Source organism: Euleptes europaea, chromosome 18, assembly GCF_029931775.1.
Source record: "Euleptes europaea isolate rEulEur1 chromosome 18, rEulEur1.hap1, whole genome shotgun sequence".
Classification (NCBI taxonomy): domain Eukaryota; kingdom Metazoa; phylum Chordata; class Lepidosauria; order Squamata; family Sphaerodactylidae; genus Euleptes; species Euleptes europaea.
The window spans coordinates 7,183,880-7,194,880 of NC_079329.1; the positions used below are offsets into that span (position 1 = coordinate 7,183,880).

General features: G+C 40.5%; 1 protein-coding gene across 1 annotated transcript; it reads left to right on the top strand.

Moving 5' to 3' along the window:
• Window positions 1-513: 513 nt before the first annotated feature.
• On the top strand, window positions 514-10,221 carry LOC130490301 (vomeronasal type-2 receptor 26-like). Its single transcript, XM_056864130.1, has 6 exons — window positions 514-731; window positions 1,485-1,662; window positions 2,112-2,972; window positions 6,903-7,130; window positions 8,632-8,758; window positions 9,320-10,221. Exons 1-6 carry the CDS (start codon window positions 514-516, stop codon window positions 10,219-10,221), a joined length of 2,514 nt encoding a protein of 837 aa, XP_056720108.1.
• Window positions 10,222-11,001: the final 780 nt, after the last annotated feature.

Below are 11,001 nucleotides of genomic sequence, written 5' to 3' on the forward strand. Positions count from 1 at the left end.
AATACAGGGATCACTTGCTCCAAAACAGTGAATTTCACCATGATACTGTCCATTGCAAGTTCACCAGGCGAGGAGTTGCTTCCTTGAACTTTGTAAATTCCCAAGCATTTGGATGGCATCATACAAGAAAACAATATAATATTAATCCAAACAAATCCATATGAGGGAAATGATATCAGAATGCTTCCCACCCCCAACAATAGGTTGGGGTTGATGATTATCACCTCTGCAATTATCAAACTAACTACTATTACTTCTATCTCTATTCCAAGTCCATAGAGACAGCCAGCAGCCATTAGCAAAACTGTTATCCAAGACTGAAGGATGCTATTAATATTCCCTGAGTCATTCAGAGCAGGGGCAGTGGATAGAGAAGAATTCCTCAGTCCGATCCCCCACACTATGCAATACACGCTGACTTTCAAAATGCCTGATCATTCAAGTCAGGAGACTCACTTGAAGACATTGTCTGAGTGGCTGAACTGGTCTCCAGAAGGAAATTTTTCACTCAGGATGGTGGTGTTTGTGGTGGTGGAATTAGTACTAGTGCCTCTGGCAATGTGTAAGGTTACACTACTAAAATGCCCCATCAGAGATCCTCTTCCTATCCTTCACAAATACTACAAATCAGGGGACCTCCTCATTGCTGGCATTATGTCCCAAATCTACGTGGCTATCAATCCAATAACATTTGAAAATCCTCCCTCTGAAGAACTCTTCGATGACCTTTTGTAAGAAAATGCACTTTTCCATGCCATCCTGCACATGAGTGAGATTGAGTGAGCAGGAAATGGTTGGCACTGTGTTTTGTTCTCTCTTTTCATTCTTGATTTCCACGCCTAGATGCTGTTGGTATGCTTTGACATCTACTTCCATACTTTTCAGTGTTATTTTACAGTTATGCCTATTACATTAGTCACTTTTCAAGATTTGTTCAGTAGAATTGTCTGGTCTCTGTCATACTCGATTGTGCCAAGAGATATTCAGCATTCCTCCAATCTACTACTTAAGGATCAGATTTGTAGTTGGGGAAATATTTTAATCTGGCTGGCCTTAATGTGTACACTTCTCTTTCCTTTCTGTTTTTTGTTTGTTTGTTTGTTTTTGCATTCAGATGGTACCTGTCAAGGAATTTATTTATTATTTCAAGAACTTGTATGTCTTCTTTCCTAGGGAAAAGGATATTCTTTATCAAGTCAGAGCAGTAAGGTATTGCAAAGTCAATTTTTTCAAGTGTACCTCTTCATGTTCTGCAGCTGTCATCTTTTTGGCATCTTAGTTATAGTTAGTAATTGGTAGCAATTATGCTGGGCTAGAAACAGGAGAAGAAACCTTCACTTTCAGCTTGAAGTCATCTGCTTTCATTGTAGGTTACTGACTCAGAACTATCAGCACATCCTGGCCATGGACTTTGCTGTAAAGGAGATCAATGAAAACCCCCAAATCTTGCCCAACATCACTCTGGGCTTTGATATCTACAACAGCTATTTCGATCCAAGCAGGACCTATCTGGCATCAATGAAACTTCTCTCCACTCAGGGCAAATTCGTCCCCAACTACAAGTCTGGTACCCAGAATCATCCAGTTGCAATCTTCATAGGACCAAACTGGCACGTCTGTCTCTATGCAGCCCCCATTCTGTACTTCTACAAGATCCCACAGGTAAGGAGAATGAAAGAAGAATTAGCCTTTATCACTTTCTTGGTTGTTGAGATATGGTTTGCAGACAAGAACAGGCCTCTCTGTAAGGATAGGTAGAGCTCACGTGCAGCTTAAAGGTGAAAGATTGTACAAGGAAAATACTTCATTACATTCCTCGGTACTTATGAAATGAAATGATTAATTGTTAAAGTAGTGACAGTACATGGACAGCTTTAATGGAAAGAAATTGATTACACTCCTTGGTACTTAGAAATCGGATGATACATAATCCTTTTTTATTCTGTTCCAATGATATAAGGCATAGAGTCTCTATACCTCATCTTGGGACACATTACTGCAAATAGTGACTTTAGTTGACAAGCCAAGTTATGCATTCTGTAATATGATGTGGAAAAAAAACAGAGTCCAATTTTAGATTTGAAATGTCTTCCCCTCTACTCTCTCTTTAGATCTCTTATGGCTCTGCACCAAACATGGACAGCAAAACACAATCTGTTTTCTTTCACCATACGTTCCCAAATCAGGCCCATCAAACTATGGGGATTCTCCGCATGCTGCTGTATTTTAGGTGGACATGGATTGGGGTGCTTTCTCTGCAAGATGAGAATGGAGAAAGCTTTTTACAGGACATGGTTCCTCTGCTATCCCAGAATGGCATCTGCATTGATTTCATAGAAATGATGCCAGCAATAACATTTTCCACTGAACTTCTTCTAAAAATGTCTGAGGGGCTTGAAAGATTCAAATATGTCATGGGAAGCACTGCCAAAGCTCTGGTCCTAAATGGTGAAATTGAGACCATGATAATTTTAAGAGTGTTTTTCCAACTCCCGGAAATTGCGGATGATCCAGTTAAGCCAACAGCTAAAATCTGGATTATGTCCGCTCAGATGGACTTCACTTCCTTACCCTTGCAAAGAGATTGGGACATCAGTTTTCTGCATGGGTCCATATCCTTGGCAAGTCACTCAATGGAACTCTCAGGATTCCAGAAATTTCTTCAGGAGAAAAATCTTAACTCTGAAAAAGAAGATGGCTTCATCAGGGACTTCTGGCAGCAGGCGTTTCTCTGTTCATTCTCTGACTCCACAGTAGAGGAGAAAGATGGAGAAATATGCACTGGAGAGGAGAAGCTGGAGGCTCTTCCTGGATCTGTTTTTGAAACAACCACAACTGCCAACAGCTACAGCATCTATAATGGTGTTTATGCTGTGGTCCATGCTTTGCATGTCATGCAGGCCTCCAGATTGAAATCTACAGCAACTGGACATGGTGGCCGATGGCATCATCCAGATCAAGACTGGTGGCAGGTGACATTCTAAGCATACTCTTAAGCATTCTAAGAATTAGTGTGTTTATTGATTGAAATAGTTGCACCATGCCTTTTTTTAGGAACTTATGATGACTAACAAACTGCCACGGGAATAATTTACCACAAAATGAATTCTAGCAAGGATAGGTTCAAGAGCATCCCTCAAACCCTTTACTTGTTCACTCAGACATAAGGTCATCCTATCCAAAACTGGCCAATTCATCCCCACCAGGACATCAGCCTGTGCAGTCAGCCCATTCAGCTTGCCTGGATTCTGTTTCATCGTGATCACCCTCAGCCCATTCAAACACAGCCTCATAACGGGTTCAGAAATTCAGAACAGTCTCTAAGACTTTAGATAAAGGAATTATGGAAGTCGGTATATCATTCAGGTATTTATGACAGCCAATGCTACAGTTGATCTCTCCTAATGATTTAACCTAAATATTTAAGAGAAATGGAGGGTATCCATAAATGTTGACACTATCTGTTCATTGTTCCCTGAAATAATTGTTGGAAACCTATTCCAGAAAAGAGCAGAACCAACAGAAAGCTATAAGTTTGATGCCTACTGTATTTGCTTTCTGAAGATACTCCAATTGACTTGTCAAACACTCAGAATTGATGAGCCAGATATATAGACAGGAATGGTTAGTTTGCGTTGATACAGTGAATTTCCAAAGCAAGTAATAAATACCCATGGTTGTCAGTGTAGCGAACCTGAAACAATCTCAAGTTTTTTTTGTTTGTTTTTGCTTTGGTTTAGTCAGGGAAAGAGCATCCCTCCATTATTCCTCTGAGTCTACTGATTTCATGGGCCATGACATTTCTCTCTTTCAATCAGATCCTCGCAAGGGAAGAGCACTGAGTGCCCACAGCCAATCACCTTTCAAGACAAATTGCAGACTAGAGCTGTTGTTCTCCCTCACTTGCTTTTTTTTGGGGGGGGGGGTGGAAGAATAGGGACCTGGGGTCAGAGGCACATAGAATTCGGAGACTTGGTCTTATTTGCTTGAAATTTGGGGATCCTTTACAGGACAGACAGCACCCACTTCACTTCAGTTTTGGTGTCATTTGGTTAAATAATAGTCATTCCAGACTCCCCCACAATCCTTCATGCCTGAAGGCCCTTTGGATATAATGGGAGCCAGGAAACCCAATTGACTTGCATGGGTTCCATTACAGCAGCACGGAGGCGTTGCAATGAAAACGTAGAAAGGGGTTAGAGAAACCTGCCGAGGGCCTGAAATGGAATGACAATTCCAAGGCCCGGATAGACTGCTATGGGACTTTAGTTTGCCTTTACCCCTGTATTGGGGATGGGCCTACAGAGCTTGCTCTGACCTGGTTGGCCGAGGCTAGCCAGAACTCATCAAATCTTAAAAGCTCAGCTAAGTTGGCCTTTCTGAGTACTTGAATGAGAGACAACTAAGGAGGCTAAGTGATGCTACACAGAGGCAGGCAATGGCTAACCGCCTGTGTTCGTCTCTTGCCTTGAAACCATACAGGGTCACTATTGGTAAGCTATAACCTGACAGCACTTTCCACCACCATATGGGGCACCAATATGACCATTTTTGGACTGGCATTAGTGTTTTCTCATTTGTACCTGCTTTGAATGTGTCATGTTGATTTATTAATTTTGCTGACCATCCCAGTTGTGCGTCTGAACATATGGGCTCAATAATACAAGTTCTCTTTGTATTGTGGAAGACATCATTGCAAATGTAGAAGCTGCCATTCGTAATCTACCTGTAGAAGATGCTGAGGAAATAAGAGGAGAGACAGCAAGAATTCTACGAAAAGCAAAGCCCCCTGCTAGCAATATAACACGCAAGGAGAGAAACACCATCAAGGCCCTCAATGCAGATCCAGAAATCATTATTCTACCAGCTGACAAAGGCAATGCCACAGTGATCATGAAAACAGAAGAATACAAAAAGAAGATTGAGGAACTTCTGGACCCTGCCACAAACAAAAAACTAAAACGAGATCCAACTTGCAAAATTACCAGGAAAACTAGCATACTGATCAAGAATTCCACTCTTCATCCGGACACACACAGAAAACTATGCAAGACAGAAGCACAACCACCACAATTATATGGACTACCTAAAATTCATAAGGATGCCATCCCACTCCGACCCATCGTGAGCGCCATTGGTTCCCCAACATATGAATTAGCTAGATATTTGACCACCCTCCTACAGGACCACATTGGAAAAACTACTTCTTACATCAAAGATTCAACTCACTTCATCAACAAAATCAGTCCATTGAGACTCAATCCACAGGATATATTAGTCAGTTTTGATGTTGTATCCCTCTTTACCAAGGTTCCAGTAAAAGACACAATCTCATTGATTAACCAGATTTTTCCAGAAGATATAACAGCCTTATTTCACCATTGTTTGACAACAAGTTATTTCCTATGGGATAAAGAATTTTATGAACAGATTGATGGAGTAGCTATGGGAAGCCCACTCAGTCCAGTAATAGCAAACTTTTACATGGAATATTTTGAAAAGACAGCATTAGAATCGGCACCTTACAAACCTACAGTCTGGTTCAGGTTCGTAGATGATACATTTACTATTTGGAGCCATGGTGAAGAAAAATTAATGGACTTTCTAAACAATCTTAATAATATCCATCCAAACATTCAGTTTACCATGGAAAAGGAAATTGAGGGTAAACGCCCATTTCTTGATATCCTTGTCATCTGTAAAACAAACTTTCAGTTAGGTCACAAGGTCTACCGGAAAGCAACTCACACAGATTGCTACTTACACAAAAACTCCAACCACCACCCCCGACAGAAAAGAGGAATAATCAAAACATTAATGGACCGTGCAAGACGGATCTGTGAACCACAGTTTCTCAAGGAAGAAACTAATCATCTAAATCACGCACTGCTAGCAAACGGCTATTCCAGAAATGAAATCAGAAGGGCCATTAAACCAAACAAAATCAGAAAACACAGGAAAGACAGTCTCCCATAGGAAAGGTATTCTTGCCATTTATTAAAGGAGTCACTGATAGGATGGAGAAACTTTTGAAAAAAACATAACCTACAAAAAGTGTTTAAACCCACCAAGAAAATACAACAGATGCTACGATCAGCAAAAGACAAAAGAGACCCCCTCACCTCTGCAGGAGTATATCGTATACCTTGCAGCTGTGGACAAGTTTACATCGGGACAACAAAATGCAGCATACAAACAAGGATAAAAGAACATGAAAGATACTGCAGACTTGGCCAACCTGAGAAATCAGCAGTGGCTGAACATGGACTGACACAAACAGGACACAGGATCTTATTCTAAGACACTGAAAGACTGGACAATTCTACCAACTATTTTGTCAGATTGCACAGAGAAGCCATTGAAATTCATAAACATCAGCACAACTTTAACAGAAAAGAAGAAAGTTTACGAATGAATTAGGCTTGGCTTCCTGTCCTGAAAACCTCCAGACTAACAAAGACTACAGTCCACAATAGCCATGCAGATTAGCTTTGGATTCCACATGTTAACAGATCACTTCAGGATACAATGGTTCCATATTAACATACCACACCCTCATTAGCACATTATCTTGATACTTACAGGACAATGATTAGCACATTACCTTTGATACTTTTTGCGGGACAATGATTCAGCTCAACCCAACCCCTTTCTGATTATATATTACTCTTCCTACACACTTGACACTGAGAGACACTGTCCTTCAGTGTTACTCCTCTGAAGATGCCTGCCACAGCTGTTGGCGAAACGTCAGGAAAAAAATACCAAGACCACGGTTACACAGCTCGGATAACCCACAAGAACCAACAAGTTCTCTTGTTTGAAAATTTATCATCCTATTTCATATTAGCGTAAGTTACATATCCTTATGGGTTGGTGTTTCCCTTTCTGTCCCCATTTAGCTCCACCACTTTCTGAGACGTGTTTCCTTCAACAACAGCGCTGGGGAAAGCATTTCCTTTGACCAAAATGGAGAAATAGTAACTGAATTTGATATTATCAACTGGGTCATGTTCCCAAACCAGTCGTTTCTTAGAGTCAAAGTTGGAAAGATAGACTCCAAGGCTCCCCCAGACAAAATGATCGCCATTCACGACAACGCCATTGTATGGCCTACTATGTTCAATAAGGTAGGATTTGTTTATGCTCTTAGATATGACGAGTAAGTTTCTCCAGTGTTGAAAGAACAGTAAAATATTCATATGTAGAAATGGACCTCTTTGTTCCTTCTGTTGACTATGTGATGATCATTGAAGCAATCATTTTATCTTTACATTTTTTTTTGGTAAAGCTTCTAATTTTGTATTTGGTAGTTATGCAATCAAGATCATTTGTGTGTCTTCAAGGAGAAAGTGATTACATATTAGTATATTTGGGTATATAGAAGATGCAGAGAAAAAATATTATCAAGGCTATCAATATCCTGATGAAGGAGCACAATTTTACCAACCAACACCTGGCAATTTTCATCAAAGGGCAGCATAATACGGTATCATCTGTTTGAATGTTTCCATGGAATAGGACACTGGGGAAAAGCCTTGAGATGGAAGATGTAATTGGTCAAGTGAGGGTTGGGGTTTTTTTTTTTTTATTTAAACCACCATGTTTTGTCCCACATTTCTAAGTATTCACAGTGGCTTAGAAAATAACAGCAACAACAAGATAATATATACAGAGATCACAAATAATCAAATTAGTTACCACTAATGTAAATGCTTCTATAGCAAGTTCTAATTGTCACAATGGACACTGTAACTCTGCAACCCCCCAAAGAAAACTACCCAGATAGCATTTTGGAAATCTATAAGAAACACCAGTATCGAGTGGTGACTCATCTTAAGGGGTCAAGCACTTGTGTAGCATGGTACATGTACCTACGCACAGGTGTTCAGTATATGATGATATATCCACAAGAAAAGGTATAATTTGCAGCTTTCTACAAGATCATCAGTTTGCCACCCAATGCAATGGAGTAAATCTAACAGATGTCCCATTTCTTTTGTGAAGCTTATTGCAAACCTGGGTCAGTCCTCTACATGCTGGGAACGCCATGGATTTCTGAGCACAGCCAAACAAGGGAGAGTTACCAAAAATATTGAAATCCCCCAGCACAATGACACTGGCAGTATCCAGTACAAAATTCAGATCACAAAAACTGCCTCACTCAGAGAGCATATTGGTTAGCTAGGAGAATGGTCATGCTAGGAAAGGTTGAGGGAAGCAGGAAAAGCGGAAGGCCCAACAAGAGATGGATTGACTAAATAAAAGAAGCCACAGCTTCAATTTGCAAGATCTGAGCAAGGCTGTCAAAGATAGGACAATTTGGAGGACTTTCATTCATAGGGTACCCATGAGTCGGAAGCGACTTGACGGCACTTAACACACACACACAGGAGAATGGTAGAACTGGAAGGTCTCTTAACTGTCCTTCAAACCCATCTCTAGAAACATACAATCAAAGACGAGCATGGACTTACACTGTGAAAAGAGAAAAACTTTCACTAAATCCACCCATCACATCACATTGCTAGAAGTACTGTACAACTGTCAACCATCCATTGCATTCCAAATATTCTTTAGAAGGCATGCCATCATGCCATGCCAAATCCATTTATCTTCCATTTGGGCTAGGTGCAGCCTCTTTCAGTTTGCAATGAGAATTGCCCTGCTGGGTACAGCAAGAGAAAGAAGGAGGGGAAGCCTTTTTGCTGCTATGATTGCCTTGCATGTCCACCAGGGAAGATTTCAAATGAAAAAGGTAAGAGACCCAACTATCTCATATAATGTTAGTAATTCACTATGTAAGCATGCATATTGACCCCTGGAGCAATCCAAAATAGGTCTATCTAGAAGAAAGTCCTATTTAATTCAACTTAGCTTCCTTCCAGGAAAGTGTTCTTTAGATGGAAGCCTCAGCTCTCTAAAGCTGAATGCATTTCCTTTTGATTCAGAGGTTATTCATGCAAAGGAAAAGAATATTCAATATGCACAGATATGCAACTTTGTTTACAAAAAGTAACTCAGTTGAATGAAAATGAAAAAAAAGGAAATAAGTGCAGCATATGTAGAAATATTGGAGGCTACAATCAAGTTTGTGATATCTAGAGTGGAACAAAAAACAATTTGGCATAATCCAAGAAAACCTTGTGTGTTTTGGGGCCACCAGTGAGACTAAATTTCATCTTGTATTTTTAAAGGTTAAGTCAGTAAGCAGAGCTCTCTGATTTCAGCTGAGCAGCACCATTTGGCCTCTCTGCTGTACTGCAAAAAACTGTGCATAAGATTTCTGTGTACCAAAAAGGAACCTTTTCCCCCCCAGACAAGAATGAATGTTCTCTGTGTCCTGAAGGACAGTATCCCAACAAGGACCAGACTTTATGCCTGCCAAAAGAGATAAGCTTCTTGTCTTATGGAGAACCTTTGGGGATCAGCTTGGCCATTGTTGCTCTTTCCTTCGCTTTCATCACAGCTTTGGTGCTTTGGATCGTCATCAAGCACCGGGACACCCCCTTAGTCAAAGCCAACAACCGGGACCTCACCTACGCTCTCCTCATCTCCCTCCTGCTCTCCTTCCTTTCTGCTTTGCTGTTCATTGGAGAACCTAAGAAGGTGACCTGTCTCCTTCGACAAACGGCTTTTGGCATCATCTTCTCAGTGGCTGTTTCGTGTGTGTTAGCCAAAACTGTGATTGTGGTTCTGGCTTTCATGGCTACGAAGCCAGGATCCAGAGTGAGGAGATGGGTAGGGAAAAAGATGTCCAATTCCATTGTCCTTGCATGTTCCCTTGTACAAGCTGCTATCTGTACTGTGTGGTTGGTCACATCTCCCCCCTTCCCAGCTTTGGACATGAACTCAATGACTGATAAAATTCTTATTGAGTGTAACGAAGGTTCAGTCACCATGTTTTACTGTGTCCTGAGTTTCCTGGCCTTCCTAGCTACCATCAGCTTCACCGTGGCTTTCTTTGCCAGGAAGTTACCTGACAGTTTCAACGAAGCCAAGTTCATCACCTTCAGCATGTTGGTCTTTTGCAGTGTTTGGGTGTCCTTCGTTCCCACTTACTTGAGCACCAAGGGCAAATCCATGGTGGCTGTGGAGATCTTCTCCATCTTAGCCTCCAGTGCTGGCTTACTGGGCTGCATCTTTTCCCCAAAATGTTACATCATTTTGCTAAGACCTGAGCTGAACAGAAGAGGACATCTATTAAAGACAAAGAATTAAATCTTATGCTACATCCCAAGAGTATATCCCATTGTAATCAGTAGTATTTAGGGCACAGGGTCTATGTTTTCTTCTGGGGCATTTCTTTCTTCATTAGAATATATATTTAGTGTAAGCAGACCTGAGATGAACAAATGAGGACAGCTAATAAAAAGGCAGCATTAAATCTTATTTATTTATTTTTTATTCTTAACCATAGATGGCACTACCTTCCCTTTTATAGCTTATTGTTTTACTTAAATTGACTTTAACTTAATAGTGTTAATTACGTTAACATGTCATTAATACCCTTAATCTAACTTTAATTTCATTACTTTTTACTTATATATGGAGCTGATTCTGTATCGAAATAAATATTATTTGATCATATTGGGGTTTTTTGTAGGTACTGTGTATATTTTAACTTGTTGGAAGTCGCTCTGAGCTCCACTTTGGTGGTGGGAGAGCAGGATATAAAAAGAAAACATAAATAAAATAAATTACATATTGTAGTCAGTGGTATTCATTGTGATGGGCCGAGATGTTCTACTGTGTTCTACTGTGGCATTTGTTTTCTCATTACCATATATACATCTGGGAATGAAGGACATTCACAGTAGGGTTTGCAAAATCTTTTCAATTATCTGTTCAGCATGAGTTCAAGGCAGGCTAAACCTTTCCTCCTTTCTCAACTGGAGTGGACAGATTGATGGGGGATGGGCTTATCCATGGCTACTAGTCATCAGGGATATGTACTCCCTCCAGGACTAGAGGCAATATGCCTCTTTGTATCCGTTTCTT

Coding starts and splice junctions, on each gene's coding strand:
- LOC130490301 (XM_056864130.1), top strand. CDS start 514: ATGGTGGTGTTTGTGGTGGTGGAATTAGTACTAGTGCCTCTGGCAATG. Junction 2,973..6,902: donor CAGATCAAGACTGGTGGCAG/GTGACATTCTAA, acceptor GTCCCCATTTAG/CTCCACCACTTTCTGAGACG. Junction 8,759..9,319: donor GAAGATTTCAAATGAAAAAG/GTAAGAGACCCA, acceptor TTTCCCCCCCAG/ACAAGAATGAATGTTCTCTG.